The sequence below is a fragment of the Varroa jacobsoni genome, unplaced genomic scaffold (assembly GCF_002532875.2).
Source record: "Varroa jacobsoni isolate VJ856 unplaced genomic scaffold, vjacob_1.0 scaffold_111, whole genome shotgun sequence".
Classification (NCBI taxonomy): Eukaryota; Metazoa; Arthropoda; class Arachnida; order Mesostigmata; family Varroidae; genus Varroa; species Varroa jacobsoni.
In genome coordinates, this window is record NW_019213013.1 from 231,958 (window position 1) to 257,312 (window position 25,355).

The 25,355-nt window shown below is 44.1% G+C and overlaps 1 protein-coding gene across 2 annotated transcripts in view; it reads left to right on the forward strand.

The window, feature by feature from the left end:
* sdk (sidekick cell adhesion molecule) overlaps positions 1–25,355 on the forward strand; it is a 74,414-nt gene that overhangs the window by 42,863 nt on the left and 6,196 nt on the right. For both annotated transcript variants that reach the window (XM_022843175.2, XM_086970824.1), the window contains exons 2-12: positions 166–351; positions 12,880–13,022; positions 13,351–13,505; positions 17,210–17,270; positions 17,725–18,133; positions 18,423–19,097; positions 19,258–19,889; positions 20,176–20,310; positions 21,137–21,488; positions 21,639–22,817; positions 23,034–24,881. In XM_022843175.2, the coding sequence (XP_022698910.1) occupies positions 166–351; positions 12,880–13,022; positions 13,351–13,505; positions 17,210–17,270; positions 17,725–18,133; positions 18,423–19,097; positions 19,258–19,889; positions 20,176–20,310; positions 21,137–21,488; positions 21,639–22,817; positions 23,034–24,881 (5,775 nt within the window). The remainder of the gene's footprint in view (positions 1–165; positions 352–12,879; positions 13,023–13,350; positions 13,506–17,209; positions 17,271–17,724; positions 18,134–18,422; positions 19,098–19,257; positions 19,890–20,175; positions 20,311–21,136; positions 21,489–21,638; positions 22,818–23,033; positions 24,882–25,355) is intronic.

Here is a 25,355-nt window from a genome sequence, read left to right on the forward strand (position 1 = left end):
GTATGTATGTGTACATCTGCAAGCTGAAGATAGGCAAATTGTAAAAATAAATAAATAATGGGCCAAAATTTGTTCACGTTCAAATACCAATCGATAATACACGGATATATTCTGATAGTGAACGTATTCTGTGTCTCGTGCTGCCGTTGCTGTTGCTGTTTTCAGACGATTCAGCTCCGCGAATTACACATGGACCGCTGTCAGGCGTCGTATCGAAAGGAGGACATGGAATTTTGACCTGTCGGACATCGGGAGTCCCTCCTGCGCAGGTGCGATGGCTAAAGAATGGCCAGTTTGTGTCGAATTTCAGCTATACATTTGCCTTTAAGATCACCGGCGCAACAGACCACGGTAAGTGTACACTACAAGCTCAGACCAAGAGAGACAGGCATAAAATATCATTAAGTATATACACTACGTTCGATTGATAGGTAACGTAAATTGGTATGATGGGCAACCCAAGACAGTGTAGCACAACGAGGTTTTGGAACTGGGCTTCGCTGTAAGAGAGCTTAAACGAGACCATTTCGCTTTTATTTACTTTGCTTTATAATTTCCTTTTCGAACATGTTGAGCCAGTTACCGACTGTGAAATCTGCGTTGCAGCTTAGCTTAGAAATGGACTAGCGATGTCGGAATACAATTCGTGAGGGACTCGATCATGATGTGTTTCTGATATGGCACGACGATAATCAAAGTTGCTTAAGTTATCTCTGATGTGGCGTGCCCGAGTTGAAGTGATTCGGCGTTATCCATTACTTAAGCCAACATCACCCACATCCAAACGAAACTACACCATCAGTCACAGAGATGTCAAACGCTCGTCAGACATTTGCCAATGTAGAAACAAACTGTGCCAGTTGATAGGGTCGTCAGATGAGTGCTACAGTTAACATTATCAGATGAAACTAGATATGAACAGTTTTTTTTAGGGGATGTTCAGTATAAAAAACGATAGCTCTGGTTCAGACGTTGTCTATTTTGAGAGCAGTTGAACGAAATAATGATATTAAATAGACAAGATGAAGGTGAGGTAAAACCCGGAGATCCTCCCTGTTGGAAAAGGCCCGTCATGCTTTAGACCGAGTATCCCAGTACTTGGTTTACAGGACAACAGCAATTGATTTCAAAGCTGCGCTCGTCGATTTCTAGAATCAGAGTACATTAACTAAGATCCTAGTCTTTTTTCATACAGATATTCTTTACATTTATATCATTCCGTACGGATTTGCAGCGTACTCTTTGTTGCTAGAGCAGTACGATTTTACCTTGAAAGTCCCTGATGCTGGGGTCAAATATGCATTTGTTTTCAGAATGTCTTGACATGCGTTCCAGGACAAGCACAATACGCTATTTTCGTGAAGCCGGTACTCATCAAGAGAGGAAATTAGTTGTCGGGTAGCAGCTACTACAACGTATTTCTTCTGGGTGCTGTTAGGGGACATTTTGGCCATCTATGGGCGGTGTCCAGCTCACGTTGTTGTGTAACCCAGTATCACCGGCATCATTCTAATGATGTGAGTCGCTGCCACGACTGCATTTGTGCTGCCGCTCGTGTCTGCTGCTGGTGATATTCGACGAACCGCGTCACTCAGAGGCCCCGGACGCACAGCGCCCGGGCCAAAAGAGCAGAAGCACTGAAAAGACAGACGGAGAAAATCTATGAGTACATAAAAGCAAGGGGAATGCGATACTATTCATGATTCTATTTGCCATTTAAAGAAAATGACTCCGTCCTGCCGAGATACGCGTCCCTGCGGACAATGCAAGCAAGGGTCAGGTATCCATCCGGAATTGTCTGTAGAAGATGTGTAAATGCGTTGCCGGAGTTGGATCGGCCGCGAGCGCTTCTGCACTGCATGCAAACTGCTATCGGGCGAAGTCCAAGTCAGGGGCCAATGCTGCACACGCGGCTTACGATCACTGTTCTCGTAATGAACAGCGATGGAGCAAGCCGTCTTTCGCTGTCATGGCCGCATCCATCTGCAGTTATTGCCGTTTAAAGCTGATTCGGAAATTCTACAATGTAATCTTATACACGAATAGTAAATAATATGAAAGATGCGATAGAGGCCAATGTGTCATAAGCGACTGCAAAGATCTGGCAGTCCGTGCATGCCTGAATAACGTTTTACCTTAAACTTCACGGAGCCAGATTTTCTTCTTTTGCATGGCTACATCGAGAAATCCATAGAGCTAAAGTAGCAATTTCCCAACGCTTTCAGCAAAAGTGGATGAAAACGTGCGCAAATAAGCGGTCGAATTCCCGTACCAACTCAGCTGCAAATAGTAAAACAGGTACCGTGATTCGAAACAGATTGTAAAAGTTCTCCACCGTTGCGGACGCAGCAACAACAATGACAATCAGCGTAGTCTCCTCGAAGCACGAGAGAAAGCGAGACGAGCGAATACTGACTGCAGATCTTGTCAACTGCTACTTAGTATGTCGCGCATGAACGACTACGTAATATTATAGTGTCTGAGGGCATAGAGAATCAACTTCACCGTTACTCGCACTTTAACTAGAGAGTCTAGAAAGGTCAGAACCGTAAAAACTTAAATTCAACGGACGGCTCGCGTCCGTATGCGCGTTCTTTGATTCGTCATCGCCATCTTCTTACCAATTTCCGTTCCTGCGCTGTTGTCGTCGTCTGTATGTGAGAACAGTCACGATTAGCACCCTGTGGCGCAATTGTGCACCTTCGGCACTGGAAATTGTCGCTACATTACCTTAAGGCACTGCTGGACCTTATTGCCTGTTCTCTTCTTGTTGTTGATATTGAAAAACATCTGGTCGTTCAGAGCAAAAAGGGGGTTTAAAAATTACACATAGTCTATTGTAATGCGGGTTCGTATACATTTTTCTGTGAACGCATCCGGAGGGACCGGAGTCGTTGATACTATCAATGCTGTTTATAAACATATAACACATATTGTATGATTTGGAAGCTCGATCAGCAGTAATTGTCAGGAACTCATTTTAGATGTTACAGACTAGTAACAGATTCGAAACTGGCTTATGTCCATTACTATGTAATTTATGACTATGTAATATAATGATCGAATGTTCACTGTATCATATTTGTAGCACTCTGCACAGAAAAGCGTGTGGAGTTATAGATTTTTATTATAGAAATTTACTGCCGCCAAGTGACTCGATGCATTTATTTCGTGTACCTGCAGATAGTTCGAACATTTTATATAAAGTTCCAGCGAAACGAAGTCAAGCTGCTAATTCGCCTGCCGAACGTACCCAGAGCGAAAAGGCTAAAGCCTATGCAGGCGCGACATCACTGTTCCCTCATTGGACGCGAAGGAAAGCCATTCAGCAAATCAGCTCATATCACAGTGTATTATAAAGCTGTTTGTGCTTTGCTTCAACCCTCTTCGCTGTGAACCGAGCGCACGGCAAAGAATACGCTTCCCTGTAGACACCTCAAGAATTAGCAACTGTCTGTTCGCGGTGTCGTGTCAGGGTACAGAAACTTGTCCGTCCTCTAACATTCTTTGCCTTCTTCTGTGCCCTGTCCTACGTTAACACAGGCCGACGTCAACTTCATATAGCCTGAACCAGCAAGCTTAACTAGTAGCTATCGTCGTCTTCTAACACTGATCACGGCAAGACGGTCGGCCAACAGGCCGCGCAGCGATATCCATTAACGAGCCAGTTACCGAGAAAGAAAACAAGGAAGAAGGGATTTTCTGTGAGGGGCACCGTATCGCCGTGGACGCTAAACAGCGCTGCTGCTTGTTTGCTGGTCTGCTGCTTGCTGTTGTTGTGGTCGTTGTTGTTGCTGCTGCTTGCTATTGTTTTTGTTATTGTTTTGAACCTGTCGTGCTCGAATCTAAGCTTCCTGTAGCAGCTAGCAGAAGCAAAACTGCGTCTTTCGATGTTATCGTTTACTGTCTGCTGGCCATCCTAGCAGCACCGTATCGTCATCATAGTGACGTAGAATTAACCAACAATGAAGTCAACTAATGTACATTCCGACTGGCTAAATGCTGTTTTTAGTCACAATTACTCGTTCTCGCTCTTTCTGTAGTTCTGCGTGTTTTTCGTTTTCGCTCGTCGTCGTATTACTACCTCATGTTCCTGTTTTCGTTACTCTGGCGCTCCGGTAGCATCGACAAATCCTATCCGACGCTAAGCGAGAATGTTTAGCTCAGTGATTTCGAGCGATGACAGGTGCAGTAGCACAGGCTAAAACATTATTACATATTGGCTTGCTTTAGTAGTTGCTCACGGCCTTTTATTTAGTCTATCGTACTGTATCTATGATTGTCTCTTAAACGCAAAATCTACCAATACACTAACGGTACACAAAAAACAGCAGAAGCAATAAGAGCATTAACGGCAGCGGCAGGACAACAAACGTCGACCTATGCGATTGACCTGGCGTATTTCGAGAATCCTCAGGTTGTTCCCTTACTACTATTAGCATTATGACCAATGTACAACGTACACATATGTCTAGGCATGCATCTCTGCTGTGCTATTGGCGGTGCCAGTGGCCATAATTGTCTGTAAGCATTGCACGAGTTCATGTTACCTAGGCCCAACCGGTGACAAGTGTGTGACGGAGAAGCGCGAAATACAAATTCACCTTTTGCTGCTAATTGCACCGGTTCAGCGGGTTGAATTGAGTTCCACTTAAGCTTTAATAGCTTGTGATAGCAGGCAGTGCACCGATGGCATGTTGTATATAATTATACGCTTGTACTATTATCTAATTCGGTGCAAGAGTGAATTGCTCTGTCGTTCGCCCTATTCGGGTTCTTCACGTGTATGGCACATGTTTCTTTCGTCAAGCAGTTTCCATGCCCTGGAAACTTCGTTGTCTGGCTGAGTCTTAAGGTAACTGGCACGGCGACCGGTGAAGGTAAGTATAAAGAAAGACAGAAATAATAGTTCAGCGAATGAAACGGTCTTGAGCAGAAGTTAGCAAGTAGGCTGAGAAAAACAGGGACGACCTGCGATATAGGGCGCCGCACAAGAGCCATACCATCAGACGAACGTATTTTGGTGCAGCAGAACGCCTCTCCGAATAGAAAGATCTCAACGTTGGTGTCCAACGGCAGGTCCACAAACGCCGTCACCAATGGCAGAACCGTCTTAACAGGGCAATCAACCAGAAGATGCCTGCATTCGTCGTTCTGATGCTACGGCCACGAAGAAGGCACAAAAAGACCAGTGCAGCATGGAGTCCCCTTTTCGAGCCTAATATCAAGGCTTGCGAGTCGAGAGGCTTCTGCAACATGGATGGCTTGATTCTCTGTGTTGGCTATTGCCACCACTAAGCCGATGCTAATCGAAAACGAAAAAAGGCGCTTGACAACAGCCACCGGTGAGAATAGAGTTGGCTGTCTGCCGGCCGGAATCCCCGTCTGCAGTCTTTCGGGGGTTAATGAACTAAACCTAGCAGTTGTTATGGAGCATGAACGCGACTTCTATGGATAGCAAGGTTCCTGGCAGAAGCTGCAGAGCCACCGCACCAGAATCAATAGTAGCGGCGATTTCTCTCCGGCTTATCTAACGACAGACGAACCGAAAACCGTTGGTGATTGGCTTTGTGGCCCCTTCCCTTCTATACTGACAGTACATATAACTCTGGATAGGGCGAACTGTGGCGTCCTTGCCCCAGCCACGGCAAGCGACTGATTCATCCTACGGATAAAGGTGTTTCGGGAAAGAACAGATCAGGGCAGAAGACGCTGATAGTGGAAGCGACAAGAATTCGATAGACCGCTTACTTGCGGGATAGTCGCTGGCCACTTCTTCTATTCTGTTTTGTCTTCATCGATAACTTTTGTCGTTGTTTAGGATTTAGTTTTACTCGGGCGCTCGTTTTATCCCTCCCAACGACATACGAAATACACAGAATCTGTTGTTATGATTTCGGCAGCTTCGTTAGGGTTAGCTCGGGAACAGGATAAGTTGGTGGCCGTTATCGATCGGAACCGCGATGGTTACTCGACAAGACAGCACGGGAGTTCGAGACGGTCAGTAACAACTGCACCGTTGTTTCTCGCAAATGGTTAGTTGGGGCGATGAAACACACAACTAAAAGATCGTCTCTCCCAATGCATCCGTGCTTTTTACCGTCGACTACAACAACTGAAATGATAATGAGTTCTGAAGACAGGTGTCTGCGGCCTGGACCGATTGGCAATAGGCAATCCGCTTCGTCAATATGAACGTGGTCGTTGTTACCCTGTTGCTGTAACAATCTCCATTGTTAGGACACGTGGAAATAATGAATCCACACAATCATAGATGGCTACTGTTATTTATTCGTCTGTTATATATTCGAACGGTAAATGTATCGTAGAAAAGAGACCATTGCTTTAAAAACGAAAAGCTTGTCTAGAGACATAAACCTTCCCTAAACAGACGCCTAAAAACAAAAGGATATCGATGAAGCATAAGCCGCTCGAAAAGTATACTGGAGAATAATAGTTGAACACCGCTGTAAAGTAATTGATTCTGTGACTTTCGAAACACACACAGGTTACAGGCTCGATCGATGTGCTACAACTTTCCCAATTAGGGTTAGACAATTAGCTAGTTATTAATTAAATAACACATAATTCAGAATAAAATGATTATGGATGATGCCTAGTTTATCGTCGAGCTTGTCTACTTGCCAGTTCCGTCAAGAAGAAAATGTAATTCGTAAAATAATTTACGGAACTCTCCTTTGCTTCCGGAAACGCCTTCTAAGCCTGGCCGCGCCTGTAATGATACCGATCCTACACATTGATGATGACGCGTCAACGTCATGTGTAGATATAATAGTACCACACCACGGAAAACGTAGATGTTTTTCTATTAGAAAAAAAAATGTGTATTCTGAAAATCTATTATTACGATCATATCGTACCGCCTCTATCTTCCCCAGCTTGCCACAAGTTCATCGCTTAGAATACTTGACTCCAGAACACAGTCAGAGTCATTGTTAGAATCATTATGGTGAACGCCAGCGTAAAAGCGTTTTTTAATAACGAGTCGCTTTCGTCGCATAATTCAAGAATTTCTGCTTCCCCCTTCTTCGACCCCCTATAATTCAAGTTATGCCAAAGAGTTGAATCATGCCGTCGCGAACTCAACTAACGATATGCCTAGGGGTACGCGACGTCTATGGCTGTTTGTAGCTCTTTCTCTTTTTGCCATACGAACGACCCATAGCCAGCCAGCCAGCCAGCCAGCCAGCAAACAGAATTTCGGTCTACAAAGTGACACATCCTGCCTCTGCGCATTATAAGCACGATAACTGAATAAAACAAAAATCTATTTACGACACAACAGCGAGCGTTGAGGACTGATCTAGATTATCGCGAATTCGATGTTATCTTCGTCTGTTTAAGAACAATCTTTCAGAGACAAGGTTTGCGACCCAGCCGAAGACTCTGGGTCGGTTGTAAATACAGAGTGGCCGTGACGTTTCGTAGATTTGACGCGTCGTCTGAGCTCAGTCAGTGAGTAATATTCTGTAGATACAAAACACCTTCAACGTTCGGCGGAGTAAAGGTCGTCTTTTTGATCTATAACTGTTAAACTTGCCAAAATTAGATGTTTATTCAAAAAAGCAATTCGACTGATTCAGCGAGTTGAGCTGAATGGAACTCAGCAGAAGTTTTATATGCAGTAAAATGGCAATGGTAACCTCTTGGAAACACCTTGTTACGTACAGTTCGAGCCTCTGTATCATCGTTGTGTTTTTGTGTTCGTTTTTATTAAACAAGTATGTTGAAGGTGCCAACCTGGATACGTTGGCACGTATGTGATGGTCAGATTTAAGCCAACGAATTGCCAAGTTTGTAATTTATAAGAAACGAATTTTTCTGATGGTCTGAGCGGTGAACAGCTTGCTAAGTGATCCCTCTTAAGTTTTCTTGTAATGAGAAACTGCCATGAGAAAGGTCACTCAAAGTTGCCTGCGGTGACCGAATGATGTAGGCGTCAATTTTAAACGCCTCGAAATTGTCAGATTGATACCTTGTCTTGGTTGTAAAGGATCTTCCTAAAAGATCTGTCCAAATCGGATGAAAAACAAAACAAAGGACAGAATACCGATGCCGTTGTGAGTAGGACAATTTCGTACTGTAGTAGCTACAGACTAGGCTGGGTAGAGCATTGATCTGGTCCCATGTAAAATCCAGCCCTGACTCTCAAAGTATTGAAATGTGACGAAGATTTGAAATAATTATATAGACACGTTTATTTAGTTTAAGCGAATAATATAGTTACCTGTAGTTAACATGTGTTCCTAGCACTCGTATAGTACCTGTCGCAGAACTGTAGTATAACAGGTAACGATAGGCATATATATAGCTTACACTAAGCTGAATTTTTCTCATGAATGAAGTTTTGAATGAAGTTGAATGAACACTGCACTGCCACTGAAACGATTGTAAAGTTACAACATTTCAAAGCACGAATGTTATCGCCAACATCGTACTTGCAAGGAGGTACTTCTTCCCCAGCAAAACCCTTTGTACATGCTTTCACTGCGCTCTGTTTTGTTGTACAAGACTGCCCCCAGTATCATGCGTGTAGCGTTACGGTAACAGATTATGGAACCGGCCCTAAGCAATTGTTTCGGTACTTCAACGTTCTAGACGATTTTTGAGCTGGCCAGTGGCTCTGATTTCTACTAAGAGTTTTCCTCCTCCCTATATCATTCCCCCACGCATTTACACATAGAATTGTTTCCAGATGCGCTTGTCTCGTGTCCCTTAATGGGCACAAAGTGCGAAAAGGTAAGCGAGGATCAGCCGTGCCTTGTCCATAATGGCTCCTGTGTTCTCGCCGGCCATGTCTATCTTTGGCACCCCAAATATGTTGGGCTACAACGGCTGCTATTCATACAGCGAGAAACAGGTAGGGGATCACTCGCGTCTGGGCAAGCGTATGACCCGCTGAACAATATTCAGCTGCTCATTTTTAGATCAGATACAATAGAATCGTGATAGAATATGTCGAAAATAAAAAAAAAAAAAGAAAAACATGAGCGGTCTGTGCATTCGACTAGTCATCGTTGCTATTTGCCGAAGAAGATGTAAACGCGATGCAAATACGAATCTTCTTACATGATGTTTCCCCAAGCTAAAATTGATAGTGTCATGCGTATGCAAATGGGCATTATGTTTATATCTGTCTAGAGGTGCTATATGGCAGGAGGTTGCAGCGGCATGAGATAAGTATAAGAAGAAAAACAACTACGTTATTGCGATATTTTGCTGCAATGGTAGAATAAAAGTTGTTTTTTTTTTTACTTGTGAGCAAATATATAGTTGTTTATTTCTATTAAAATCACAGTGATAAATTATGATCCGTTAGCGCGTATGCTAGATTGCTAAAAGTCGATTTCGCTCCGGATGCGCAATTGTCAATGTACCTTAAGCCAGTCGTACGCTATCGGCGATTTTTGAGCTAGTTACGCTAATCCTTGTACATAGCTTAAATTTACGCTGTAGGCTTAGTTTTGCCTGTAGGGTTGTATTAACTCATCCATGTAGGCATCATCTTCTGTGCTTTTTCGCTTTTCCGCCTACCCATATTCCAACGTACATTAGGCCATGATGGGTATTAGCATGCCCCATGACCGCACTGCCTATCCGTCTAACAATATCCTTAGGAAAAATTAGAAAATTCTCATACGGACAACAACGGAAGCGGTTAAATGCTGCGCCGTTCCGTCCCGACTACTCGAGCACATGCAGCGTCGATAATAGGATCAAAGCGTCTGAGGTGGACACCTGCCGCCGTTGTCCACTGAGTCGTCGAAGTTTGAGTCGTTACACGATAGGCCAGAGCACTGCGAGAAACACAAGCACACTCCGTCGAAAAAAAGGAAACCGTCTTGGCCTAACTACTGGGAACCCAATCGGTGAAGAAAAACAGGAAAATTGGGAGTGGAAACTAAAGTACGTTTAATAATGGCTTTGTGTACCGTTCATACTCGGTAGAAAAATGGAAAAGACATCAAGGGAAATAGACATGTCGGCTTGCATAGGCCTTCGTACACATAATTAGGTCGTCGCTACTGCCTGTCATCACCACCCTTGCACCTTCAGTAATTATTTACAACGAAATAGTGGCGCAATAGATTGCTAGTTAATGCATTGTGTTAAGCTTAGACAGTTACTAAGGCCAGCTCGACTATTGGTTTATTAGGAAGTTATGGAAAGCGTAAAGTTTTCAGTGGCGTTAGATGCCAGTGTTTGTCGACTCATAGGTTCCTATTTTCCGCTTTTTCTACTTGCTCTTCAAGTATCTACCACGTCGAAATTTACAGTTTTGTCGGAAAGAATCCTAGCTGAAATCTTGTGCTTACTTATATAGCACGGAAAACTTCTGCAGTAGTGCCGACAATGCATGTACCTTCGAGAAACGCATTAGTATATCGTGTGCGAGTAACTTCAGAATCTTCGGCATGTGGAAAAACGAAAAGAGCTGTGAAAAAGTTCCCTTTTATCAAGGATTGCCACCACAGCAACTGGAAATGGAGCACACGTATCACCACAATTATAAGTCTCAGATGATACCCGTCATAAATATTCAAGGCATAGCCCCTCGATACAAATAAATAACCACCACACGACTGACCCCGTAGAATATAAGACGCAAATGACTATGTTGGTAATATGCACTCAAATAAGCTGAATATCTGAATGAAACAGATGTTTACTTTTCGTTGTTATTAACGTTTTGCCTTGGTTCGACAATGGCCCATATCTTTTTCCGCTCGATTCCGCTTGATGCGATTGATACGCCTATCGTCGACTGTCGATATACTGTACACAAACTGTATAGGTAGTACATAAGGTAGACTATGGGCCTTTTGCTAGCCGAAACCGTTGTGAAAAACGCAATGTTTACTACCGAAGAAGTTGTCCTAATACCGATAACACGATTTCACAAAGTTCTATGGCGAATAGCAGCTGCTCTAACCGCGGCCAGATCCTGGGAGTGGTCCACTGCAACGGCAGTGTACCACAATACCTACGGTGGTGTTGGGGTTTGTGACTTGCGGGCAGAGTGACTTCGACATGGAGTTCATGGCTAAAAATGCTTGCAAGTTATAAGTGTCAGTAAAATGGACAGTGAGAGATAATAACAAGCGTTCCGCATAACCGGCAGCGGTGCGAGTCTGTGTGTTCGTCGACAGCAGGGCTTTCTATTTGATGAGGTGAGGCTAGGTACTGCATAGAATCGAATCGAGAAAAAAGGATAGAAAAGCAAGTAGTACTAGAATCGCTGCTGCTGCTGTTGCCGCCGCCACCACCGCATAGCTTTTTGCTGGTAGCTGTAATTACTTGTCCATTGTGAACTTGTGACATTTTTAGGTTAACCTTCCGGTAGAATAGTGCCAGTTGTTAGGACTGTGGTCGGTCTCGGTGTGTCGTGTACGGGATTAGGTTAAATAAGGCCGGCGGCAAAATAGTGAATGAGAAGAACGGAGCAGCGGAGAGTGAATGAACTCAGCGATACACAGCTAAACAAAGAAACATTACTTATCCTCTCGAGGTAGAAATGAACGAAAAGAAGAATTACTTCTGTTTGTGAAGTTCTCAGGTCGCATGCGGTTTTGGTAACACTAGACTTGTCACTAGTTGAATTAGGTAACATGGCTCAAAAATATAGGATTTGACCAAGGTAATAATGGAACAATATTGAACGATTGCCAAGACAAGTCGTAATGCCTGAGAGTCACTGATAAAACCCTCTATCTCTAATGTATCATGTCATGCTTTGCCAACGCATAGGATCGTCGTCAACAATGAATAGCATCGTCACGGCGATGGACCTTCTTCTTGCGGTCGGAGCGGCCATATAGCTCTACCAACGCAACAATCGCGACTTCACAAATAGTTTTCATTAGATCATAAATAAATATATGGCTAGCTGCGGCGACATAACAATCACAGGTCGTATGGATGGTCGTTTGCGAACACGATATCTATCGTTGGCGTTGCACCTTTTGCTGTTGCTAAAATTTTCCATTGGGTTAAATGTTACATATAAGCACAGATCTACAGACTGTGTGTCCTGTCTGGGTCGCTGTGCGTTTGTTCAAGTGCCAAGTCGAACTCGAACGCTAGTAACACTTTCTACTATTATCATCGCACACAAAAGATATACATAGCGTTTCTATTTATGTCTATGAAAGGCTATATGCTTTCACACTATGGCCATAACTGCAATGGGGCCTTCTTGATCGCTCGAATATAGTCTTTGCTTACGTTTTACCTTTACGTGCAGACACTCGCACGCAACGCGTTCCAATATAATCTCTGTAATTAGTAACGCAATTAACTTTCCTCTTGCCCATATTGGTCTCAGTTATTTGTCATTCCCCTGTCTTCAACTCATCGCATATAGATATTGTATGGTTCCGTTTAGATAACTAGCCTCGGTACTGCTTCCGACTGTTGACCCGATCTGCGCCCAAACCGGTGGTCGCGCTCGTTTCGTCTTGGCTCTTTTGTGAATGAAACGATTCGGAAACAGTGGTTGGGAGTTAAAAGTTCCCGACGTGGCCTGATTCGCCATGTTGGCCCTGGTGACCAAGCCACCAACGGAAACTATATGAATATAAGGAAATAGATGATTCCATGTGAAAATGATCTTTATTTCGAATGGTTAAATCCTGAAATAACGACGCAATTGAATTACTACGTAGAAGTATATATTTAAATATTGTCGTTTAGTTTATATTATACTAAATGGTGATGTTTTGGGTTAGCGGAATATGATGGCATGAGTCGTAGTCTAAAAATCACGCATATGGTTTTCAATCACCATTCGAAATTCGACGAACGTAATTTCCGTCTTTAATCATGGCATACTCCTGTATTAATGTGTATATATTGCAGATGAAGGCGAATATCGTTGCCTGGCGAAGAATTCAGTGGGTTCGGTGCTGTCCAAAGCGGCGAAGGTGTCTATAGCGAGCATAGAAACAAACGGTCCACTCACAAATCGGATGACGTTTACTTCACCCGAAGGCGATGTACAGGTTCGTGCAGCTCAAGCTGTTGCGGAAGTGCACGTCGCGCTCGCTATTTTTGAGGATTTATAAGCTTTATTTCAATACGCAGGTTCCGTAAGCTCAAGGCGTGTGGTACGCAATGATCCTCTTCTAATTTTAGCTCGCTTAGAACAGTGTTAATATGTCAAATCGTATTAACTGGGCTTAACGAGTGACTCAGAAAAAATTTAGCGAATGATACGTGGCGTTTTTTTTTTTTTGTAACTGCCCAATAGAGCACGGCGTAACTTAAATTTGCTTAATTTCTTTTTTAAAGTTGCCTGCTTCTGTTGGATCATGTTGTGTCTAAATTTAGATCCTGTCAAAACCAGCCGTCCGTTCAGTTCCGCGAGCGATCGCCCAGTGGACGCGTGACAGGACCCCAATAGTCAGCGGAGACCATTATCACGTTTCTCAAGATCAACGGTTATTTATACTGGACGCGCAGCAGGAACTCCGCGGCGAGTACAGGTATGATTTAGCAAGCTACTTCATCCTATAGGGACTCCGAAGAATATAAAAGGACGCTTGCTATTGATTTTTATGAGTAAAAGAGTGTTAAAAATTATTCGGCTTTATAGAGTAAATTTTCCGTGGCTTTTTGGCCTAGAGAAGCCTTTAATCGTAGTGGAATCGCATATAATCACGATTAAATCATCACAAGCATAAAAAAGCACGTTTTTGTGCGGCCTAAAGAAATTAAGTAACGGGCTCTATTTTTGGGTCGCATATTATAACTTAGAGCGTACATCGGTTGAACTACAGCAGAAATATCGGCTAGATACTTTTAACCGTTTCCATGATTGGTTAATGAGTAGCGTGGTCACACTTGGTGGTCTACGGTCGAACGCACGTATAGACAAACAATTCGTTTGGCGCTGGGAGCCAGCTGTCTGCCAATAGAGACGCCGCCCTCTACTTAGCAATTATGCTGACCCGCTGCGTCTTTCAGTGGATAGTATTGATTGTTAATCGATATTACATATAGGTGTAGATATATGCAGTGTTACATTATCGAAAATTGTTCCATCTTTTCTGTGTACGCCTGAGGGCGTCTGTCGTATATACATGTTGCGTTTGAAAAACGCAGCCCGTAATAAACGAAAAGTGAGACATAATAGTCGTAGTTCTCGTTAGCTTTGTACATTGAGTGGCTCATATGATCTTCCTCAGCTAGGTTTACCATTTATAAGTACCTTTTTTAATATTGTTAGTGTGCTGCTTCGTGTCAACCCTCAATGAGACAAATATGCGAGGCTGTCTGAGTTAACTTTGGCCCTTCTTATTTGACTGGCAGCTTGTGCTCGCGACCTGCTACAAAAAATATTGCCTTTGTATGCATTCTCTTTTATGTGTCTACTTAGAAAGAAAACACTTCCGCAAGATCGAGGATTTTTCTTGGCAATAAAACAGTTTTTTTAACGTTGACATATACACTAGTAGAGATGAACTACTATGCGATTCTTGTCCAGAATGCTCATTAACCACTTGCTGAAAATTCTCTCACGAAGAGTAAATACGTACAGGTTCAGGTTGATCTATATAAACTGAGATATAGTATATGGAACATGTTCCGTAGTATATTTCAAAGGTGAGTAAGTGCAGGCCTACAGGTCGTGTATGCGTTATGAAAGCATCGCTATGCGTGCAGAACCCCTTTGTTGCCGCCGTCGTCGGTATCAGAAACTTATCGTGTTTTGTCGTGAGATAGGCTCTTCCAACAAGTCCATGGCAGCCGGACAGTCGGCGACATCGCTTGGTTCCAGTATGTTTTCCATCGTCATACCTCATTCATACATAAAGCAGACAAACATGTGTCCGATAGACAAATGCCGGGCGAGGCGCGGCATCTTATTGGGCATCGTGGCTATCCAATATATCTGGCAGCAGAGAGATATCGAACGAAATCGCTACCAAACGATTGAAAACATATCGTGACCACGAATGGCCAGAACGAAAGGACCACTGTCATCCAGACCGATCATGCGGCTATCTTTGTAGATGATATAACTGTCGCTGCCTTAATCAGCATACTGACCCGAACGCTTCTCATATACAGCCGCCATCTGTATGACTGACGGCCAATGCACGCGTATTGACGGTCTTAAATCAAGCGGATTTAAACCGTTAATGAACCAAAGCTGGCCGTCGGCTCGCTAGGCTCTGTAGCTTCTGCCTTCGCGGTTAATAACTATGATACGTATAATGCGTTTTACTAGCAATATATGTATATCTATCGAGGCCATATATGTATGTCTCGGTACCGGTGTACAGATTCGGAAGGTAGCTGTTATAACCGAAGCTGTACATGGCTAATTGAGAAAAATGCGATTCTGGGAAGCGACCTGGTTGGAAGGACGCTTTTAGCTGTCTTTGGCTATGCCCTTTTTGACGGAGCAGGAGGCCCGAAGATTGGGCCCAGCTGAACGACAATGATTCCGGAAGCGAGCGAGGAAAGCTAAAGAAGGCTCATACACTAAGACCAGCTACTAGGAAAAAAGTCAACTTCGGTTTTGGCGTTGTTTTGTAGCTGATGGCAAGCGGAGATCCGTAGGGTTTGTTACTGTTGCTTCTGGGATTCATAAAAGATGCTCGTGGTAGTACATTTAAGCATTTTCCCACCTTTTCTTTTTTATTTGCATATTTTAATGACAGATATTTCTTCATATTGTACTATTCTTCTCTTCACAGTGTAAAAACACTGGAGGGAGCCAGAATGGGTTATCGGCTCTAGAATGTGTGGTGCTAACTTCATCAACCTAATGTACTCTCGTGTGGACAGATTAAACACACGTTAAATATCGCCATTACCGTTTAATGCTATATATATCAAGTATATATGTACTTTGAAAGAAGGGAGGAAAGAGAGACTGACGAAAGATTTGTTAATCACCCTATCGTTTCGTGGTATGCTCTTTCTTCTTGTCGTCTTCATCATAGCAATATTCTTATATACTTTTCCATCGACCTAAACAAGACCGATCTGCTACCTGACATTTCGTCCTCTGTTCTGAGAAGGGCTATGTAATATTGATCGGCCATAATTGTTGGTGCCGGTTGCGGCTGTGGTTCGAATAATATTGGTACACGTCTTATCTTCTAGTTATAGGCATTTTTGCGTTTCTGCTTGCGGAATGATAAAGGGTCTATTTGAACAATAAAGAGATGTGATGTATTAACCTAACAATATACTTCACAAATGATTACGTCGCTGATGACCTTGCTCATGGACTTCGTCGCGGACTTCAGTTCGCTTACTAGTTTCTAGGTTCATGCCGGTCTATGTAGCAACGCTAACCTAATGTGAAGAAAAAAACGCATGTTTCTTTTGGCGTCCGCAACGTGTTGATGCAAATACAAATCGAAATTACGTTGTCAACAAAGGCAGGGTCTATTTACAGAGCTTATTTAGAACTGCGCGATACGTAAAATTGTCCCTTAGCGAATCAAATAAACGCCTGCCGTTTTTGCGTACCGCTGACATATTTATCTTATATACACATATGTTAACAGTATGCTAAGCCGTCACCAAATGTAGACCTACGGTGTAGATAAAGGGGTTTTCCTCGACAAGAAGAAGAGTAGCGGATATAATTATGCATTAATAGTTTATTTTTATGTCGTTAACATTCAATGATTTGCAACGGTGATTCGCAGACAGTATTTTTGACAGAAAACATAATTGAAGGTAAACAGAGGTGAATTTCCACTGGTATTTTTTGCGCCGGACGACCAGCAGTTAGCTGTCTCCCACCATGAGCGGGAAAAGGAACTCGGACGGACGTCTAATACAAAAGTAGACTATTTCGACCTACAGTTATATTCATTTCTATCCTAACAGCGTATAGCGGTAGTACGTTGACCTAACGGAGGTCGATATTCGAAATGATCCACGCACTCTTTTCACCCGGCAATTTCCACTAAGTAAATGCACGCGACTTTATTATATGTTTATGGATAGCGTTGATTTCCTATTGCGGAAATACTTACGGAAATAGGTTTTACCTCGCCTAGAAACTCAACTTTCTGTATTTCTTCATTTTCTCTGTATAGGTGCGACTCTTTCTCGCGTTCGCCCTTGTAAGATTCTCAGATATTCGAATGTGTAGCTCGTGTAGCCGAATTATTTAATTAACAAATATTTGGCTGTGTAAATTTATTCTGCAATCTTACAGGATCGAGTTGACTAATCAAGTGACAGGCGGCGTAGTAGAAGGACCTCCCATCGAATTCAAGGTGTTATATTTGATCTTCTAGATATGTAAACCAGATTGTATAGGAACATTACATACTATTTGTAATGTAAAAATATCATCGAATTGCCTGCCAACCAAAAACTGTATGGCTGCGCTTTGGTTCTCTTTGTTCTTGTATCGAGCAATGCGTAAAAAACGCTGTCATCGACCGCTGGATCGGGTTTTATGACTGCCTAAATTTCCTCTAGTTCTCTGAATAACTATCGCTTAAATAGGTTTTCTTTGAATGATGAAGCTTTTCATTGATTCTTGTGCAATTTGCTTTAACGAAATGCCATGTAGCTTGTCGTGGATGTTTTGTTGAAACGATATTAAGATATATAACAAATAATTACTGTGTTCACTTTAGGTGTTAGTAGCCCTTTTACGTTAAATTCAGTGATTTCTCGTAGATTATATTAAAGCTAAGGTTCCATCTACTTTATTCGGAACAGATATTTTCTAGAAGCATGTCGCCAACACCGAAAATTGTGCTACCGCCGGCGGAACGCGTAAATCTGAGTGTGCCCCCTGTCGGAGTTCAGCCCGTTCCAAGCGATGTACATGTTCTTGAATGTGTCGCTAACGGACACCCGATTTCACAGCTTCGCACGTTGTGGTTCAAGGACGGCATAGAACTGGAGTATACAGGACTTCCGGTCCTATTTGAAGCACGCAATCGCTCTGTAATCCTGGACAAGCTAAGTCTCGACCACGCCGGCATGTATGAGTGTCGTGTGTTCTTGCAGACATCGTATGGCCCATTAGGGACCGATTCAGCGTTTAGTAATGTAACCGTCTCTACGAGACCGGTCGTTCAACAAATGCCCCCCGAACGAGCCATCGATACGGGATCCTCACTTGGTAAATATCGTAGAATTGCATGAGCTCCTGTGAAAACGACTTAAACGGTCGTCTTGGCCTTTGTAGAACTGCATTTCGTAGGTTCACCAAATCATTCACATACGGCTAACAGTGAAACCAGTGGGTTTCTTAGGAGAAATGTTTTATGAACATACCGCTGTCACAAGAATCTTAGTTTCAAATACTAAATATTTGAAAAATACGTCCTTAGTAGATGCTGACTGCACTGAAGTTTATTTATTTCTGGGGGTACATACTCCACAACTTCTCCTCCCCTCTATCGAAATAGGTCTGACATGCAACGCGACTGGCCACCCACATCCGGAGATAAGTTGGTTTCGCAATGGCGAACGTCTTGAGCAACGCGGCACGTATCTTGAGGTGAACAATAGCGATGAAGGTGGAGTGTATCAATGTCTAGCCCGTAATTGGGTGGGCGAAGACATGAGTTCGACGTGGGTAAACGTGAAACGACTTCAGCCGATGTTCGTTCGACGGCCCCAAAATGTGACCGCTTTGGCAGGCGAAACATTCTCGCTCGACTGTAACGCCACTGGAGCCCCGCAACCACGCGTCCGCTGGGTTTTCAATGAGCAGGAGCCTGTTGAAAGCCAAGGCCGGTTCCGAATCGATCCTGATACTAGGTCGTTGACGGTATCTCGGGCCGAGGTCAACAACACGGGAAGGTATACCTGTGAAATGAGCAATTCAGCGGGCCGGACGGAGGCTTCGGCGTACGTTACCGTATTGAGCAGAACTCGAATCGAACGCCCGCCACAGGACAGTCGTGTCATTCTTGGCAATACCGCAGTCTTACAGTGTGGGGTGCTGAGCGACACGAAGGGAGGCGGTGAGCCAGAACTCACCTGGTTATTTAATGGACGACCGCTTCCAGCGAATTTGCGGGTGGTAGTGAGAGACGACGGAGCCCTCGTGATCCGGCATGCGCGGAATACAGACATTGGTAAATAAGGCTTTATCTTGTGATTTGAATATACGACACGGCGTCATCACGCCTCTTTGACAACGGTATCCCTTTACTGTCTCGAAGATACAGCCTTGATGGCTAAAAAGTTTTTCTATGTATTATGTCACCTTTCCTTTTTATCTTTGTGCATCTGTAGGAAACTATACCTGTCAGGTAACGTCCCCCGGGGGCAACGATGCACGTACGGCACGTCTAGACGTCATTGAACTACCGCATCCACCCACATTCGTCCATGTTACCATAGTCAATGAGTTCCCTAAAACTGTCAATGTGTCCTGGGCGAAGAGCTTTGATGGAAATTCGCCGATCACATCCTACATAGTCGAACGAAGGGAGTTTCGAACAAACCAAAGCGAGGATTACGACCTATTGACTGGTTGGAAAGAACATCAAAACAACATATCGGCTGATGCCACATGGCTCCTTGTTGGCATGCTGAAGCCCTCGGTCCCGTATGAGTTCCGAGTACGCGCTCAAAATGCTGTGGGTTTCGGCCAGCCCCGTCGAGCTGCAGAAACAATTATTTTGCCAGCCGAAGCTCCTGGAGGCCCTCCTACAAATGTGGTAGTGGCGGCTCGAAGCCCAACCTCAATAGTACTTCAGTGGAACCCGCCTACGGAAGGTGATCGTAATGGAGCGATTCTCGGCTATGCAATCCGGTATCGATTAGCCGGTTATTCGGGCTCCACTGAGGCTGAGCGTCGGGTTAACGCTAGTCAACAGCTACCTTTTATACTGGACGAACTTATTGTGTGGCAAACCTACGAGGTATGGCTAATTAGTACTTAGCGATCTCGAAGCTTATCGTTTCATTATCTTATCGCGGATTTTTCAAATCAAACACTAGACATCTGCTATTTATTTTAGTAATTTAAGAGAGGTATTACTTTTCTCAAAGAATGTGCGCTAACTATCACTATTTGGGCGAGCAAGACTGTAGAGTCATATAGCAACTTAAACCTTTATCGATCATTCATAGCTAACTGCTTATCCGTTAATTCTTCAATGCTCAATGCGCATTCAATGCTCAATTTTGCTTTTATTTCTGGTGTAGGTCCGGGTAGCCGCATTTAACGAAAAAGGTGTCGGTGTATTTTCGGAGCCACTGACGGTTCGCACTAAAGAAGCACCTCCACAGAGCCCACCGACGTTACGACAGGTTTACGCCGTTAACTCCACGCACATCAAGGTACACAAGGCAATCACTCTAATTCCTTTCTTGTATACTATACAATATCCGGTTTGATAATAGAAGTATTTGTGAAATAATTCTCGCCGTCGTCTGCGAGATACAAAGCATAACTACCGTTATTTATCCGAGGCCCTATAGCAGATGGTTATGACGGCTCTTACCATCGCCACCAAAAATCCAAACAATATTTTATCTCGGTTTTGCGAGAACGATTCTTCCCGATAGACATCCGACTAGTAGTACTAGTATGTTACAGCACCTGTGATAGAATAATGATATGATAACGTAACAATATATTGAATCGCTTGAGAAGATCGTCTGCTCAAATCAAGTTAGGGTTAAGATCAATTGAACTCGATTTTTTTGTGGTGAGAACTCTTTTTTGGCACTTATTTATGCTCTGGTGGGAGTTGATATCAAGCTGATGAAAAATGGCAGATATAGTTGTTGCTTAGCTGATGACCAGGAGACCACAGGCCGTTAAGTATTCATCGCTGATTTTCTTGACACGTTTCGGATATGCTGGTCGAACAACGTATTTTTTGTATTTTGACAATGCTCTTAGCATTATAATGTTCATGTTCAACTAGTCGTACTTCTATCTATACTACCCTATCTGTACAAAGTGATTATTCTGTTATTAATGCTATTCTATTTAGTCATAATGACAAATGATCAGGTCACATAGCCAATACACCACAATCACGGTATTGAATTAAAAGGCGTTTCTATTTAAATGAAGATCCTCACATTCATTGAAGAGTATCAGCATTTATATTCATTACGAAGTCGACCACTCTGCATGCCGTTTACTGTATTGCAGGTAGTTTGGAGCCCGCCTGATCCTCAACAAATCAACGGGATTAACCAAGGATACAAGGTTGAAGCCTGGTACAATGGCGAAGTTGAAAAATCAATCAGGGTGGGTCCGTCAACGGGAGATCCTCGGGACGATCAAGAGGAGATCTTTGGCGGGTTGGCGAAATACCGCTCATATAACATTACGGTGCTATGCTACACATCGGCAGGCGACGGACCCAGAAGTCATGGGCTCACAGTGTGCACGAAGCAGGATATTCCTGGACCTGTAAAAAATATGAACTTCGAAAATGTCCTGGATTCGTCCCTTGAGCTACTATGGGAACCGCCGGAAGAGCCCAATGGAATCATCCTTGGTATGAGGATAAACAAAAGACATTTGTAATATATTCTCATTGATTATAATACTATTATAAACTTATACAACTTCACCAACTCTGTTACATGCATACGTTCGAGTTGGATAATCATTCATATATGTTTGCGTTTATGCCGCTTGTTTGTAGGTTACACTATTAACTACTGGGAGGAGAAAGATATCACTACCAAACTAACGGAAAAGGCCAAATCAGAAATTCGAATGGTGTTCATTTCTGGTTTAAAGCCATTGACATCGTATGTATTCGAGATTTCGGCAAACACAATGATTGGTCGTGGGCCTCCAGTTGTTGCGTCAATCCAGTCTGGAATACCCCCCGTGCTTCCTGAGGCGCCTTCGAATTTGGCCGTGTCCAATATCGGTCCGACCTCTGTGGTTCTGCAGTTCCACCCTGGCTTCAATGGAAATTCATCGATTCTCATCTGGCATGTCCAAAGCCAGCAGGGTCGCAATGCGGAGTTAAGCAAGGGCGAAAAAATGTCTTCATGGAGCTCGCTGTTTGAGTACAAAGTCGAGGTGGACCGGCGCCGAAGACCCAACGAAATCCCAGCATCCACTCAAAGCATCACTGTCCCGAATCTTGTACCCTACACGGAGTATAGGTTGCGATTGGTCGCCGAGAACGTTGTGGGGCAAAGTGAGCCATCTTCGCCAACTAAATTTTTCGAAACACTTCAGGCTCCACCAACGAAGCCGCCGCAAAATGTAACAGTGCGTTCAGTGAACGCGACTGCCCTGCGAGTACGCTGGACGCCTTTAGTCCAAGCAGACTGGTGCGGAGTGCCAAAAGGCTACAATATTTCACATAGGCGCCTTTCGTCTGATGACCCGCATGCGGTCTATCGGTCCGAGCTGTTAACAGATCATAACGCGAATAGCTTCGTCATCAAGGACCTCGGTCCATTCAGTCAGTATGAGGTGATTGTGGCTGCGGTCAACGACGTCGGTTCGAGTCCGTGGTCGAACGCTTCAACAGCAAACACAATCGAGGCCCCTCCATCGGTTAGTCCCAGCGGTCTTGAGGGCAAAGCCACTACGTCAACTACAATCGTTGTCAGTTGGCAGCCTCTGGAGAAACATTACCGCAATGGAGATGTGCTTGGCTACAAGATCTCGTATCGTCCACTTAAACAAAGTTCGAAACCCCACGTGAGATCGATTGACGCTGGTATCGAGAAAACAGCGTACTCGACAACACTTACCGAGTTACGAAAATATACCACATACTCTATTCAGGTGTTGGCGTTCACATCGGCGGGAGACGGGCCCCTTAGCCATCCGGTGATGGCCACCACATTTGAAGATGGTGAAGACGTATTTCTTATTTACCGACACTCATATGTACCAAATGTGTCTTAGATTATGCGTTCGTGGCAGATCAAACTCACATTATAATCATGTATGCCATATTACATACTTTATATAAGAGATGGTTTAATGAAAAATAAGTATTAACTTACTTTTATGTATATGTATATATATCTATTCTAATAATAATTTTGTTGCTCATAAATTGTTCTAGTTCCTGGTGAGCCTTCAAACGTGTCATTCCCAGACGTGTCGATGACAACTGCGCGCATCATATGGGACGTTCCCAACGAGCCAAACGGTGAAATTCTTGGGTACAAAGTAGCGCATGCACTTCTGAAACAGGGTGTCGAGCTAACCTTCACGAACAAGGAGGTCACGCCGATGGAGCGCACTTTGAAGGTGAACAATTTACGTCCCAATGAATACTATGTCTTCTCGGTAACGGCGAGGACCAAGGAAGGTTGGGGACAAGAGGTCCGTGCGCAAGTGCTAACTACGTCATCACGAGAACGGCCTCAAGCGCCTTCGTCACCAATCGTCGCTCCATCACAGATTCAGGCCCGTCAATTGACATTTACATGGGCACCCGGTGCAGATGGCTTCGCACCTCTGCGATACTACCTCGTTCAACAATATGAACCATATTCTCACAAGAGTTGGAAGACCCTTCCAACAAAAATCGATCCCCAGGTGACTAGTTTTACCGTAACTGGCCTTCGGCCATCGACTGTATACCAATTCCGTCTGGAGGCTGTCAACGACATTGGCTCGAGTGGATGGAGCGCGGAGTCTAATCGAACCAAAACATTGCCAGCGGCTCCTGAGAGACCCCCGAGTGGGATTGTCGTTACGCCGTATACCACAACGTCGATAACGGTCACCTGGACACCGCTAGATGACCTAGATTGGAATGGGGATACACAAACGCAGCTGAGGGGGTATCGAGTCGTAGCGTGTCTGATCGCCAGTGGTGTGCAGTTAGCCGAATGTCGTTCTGAAGAGGTTCGTGGTCAGTACTCGTACAATATTACCATCGAAGATCTCATTAAAGATAGGGATTATGAAGTTCGAGTATTTGCTGTAAACGCACAAGGCGATAGTCCGGCGAGTCGAACAGAGAAGGTCGCTGTTGGCGAAGCCGTACCAACTGGTCGGCCACTTCACGTGTGGGCCGAAACCACGTCATCGACCGAAATTCGAGTGATGTGGAAATCGCCACCGAAGTCTGAGTTGAACGGTGCGCTCTTAGGCTACAAGATTTTTTACACGCCGTTCAAAATGTTGAATGGTAGTTTGTTACGAGAACAGAAAGAAGCTGTTCCCGTGGAACCAACCCAGTATACGCTTATGGATCTTGAGAGCTTCACTAATTACTCGATTCAGGTTTTAGCCTTTAATCCAGCGGGCGATGGACCCCGTTCCGATGCATTAATTGTGCAGACACAAGAGGACAAGCCCGGTCCTGTCACGAATCTGACCTTCAGTCAGATTACGATGTCATCGTTGCTCGTTTCCTGGCAGGCGCCCCACAATCCAAACGGGATTGTATTGAGCTACCGGCTTACCTATGAGACGACCAACTCACAGGGCAATGAGTTCAGCAAGCAGGTGAAACAGAAATTGAACGTGACGTACTTGCATGTGAGCGGACTTCGCGAGAACCTTACGTATACGTTTAGCGTGCGCGCCGAAACCATCTGCGGATATGGGCCGGTATTGAGCAAAAACGTTACCACGGGACCGCAAAAGAATTCGCCGGAAGCGCCGACCGACCTCGTGTTGAAAAGCACCACGATCAGTACGACGCTGTCTTGGAGGAATTCGTTCGGAGGAGACGCCCCTATATCCGGCTACCTCATCGAAGTGAAGCCAGCAACGTCTAGCAACGAAGAGGAGCCATGGCACACGGTTGTTGCCTTGGACAATGGAGCCCAACAGTCGTACACGCTATCATACCAAAATCTCTTACCATCAATGGGCTACAAGCTTCGACTCATGGCAAGAAATCAGTTCGGCGTGTCAACACCAGTCTGCGCTAGGGATATCGTTGAGACACCAAGTACGTAACGTTTTTTTTGAGGCGTGTTTAGTTGTAATGCACTATTCGGCGCGAAGACTGCACACAATTAACCAAAAAAGACGACCATAGCGCAACTTCTTACAAGAAACAATGACAATCGACTCTACTCATCTCTTGAGAACGACCAATTTTCTGAAAGCGGCCTCAAGTCATCTATGGCCGTTGCGTGATTATATTTCCTCAGTACATATGGTCTGTAAAACCGTACTTACGTCGTTGCATTTTGCAGCTCTGGCTGACCCTGATAAATGTATTATTTCCATATCATTATCATCATCTGTCGAATCTTTCCACTTAGCACCGTTTCGTTCAAGCGAGCACGTGTTTGCTGTTTGTAGGTCACCCCAAACCACGAAAGTAATGTGGGTTGTATTGTGTATTGTAGACAGAGCTGCTGTTTGTTCATGGCACCCTTATCAACGCTATATGGTGCTGACGACAGTCCAGTTCGGC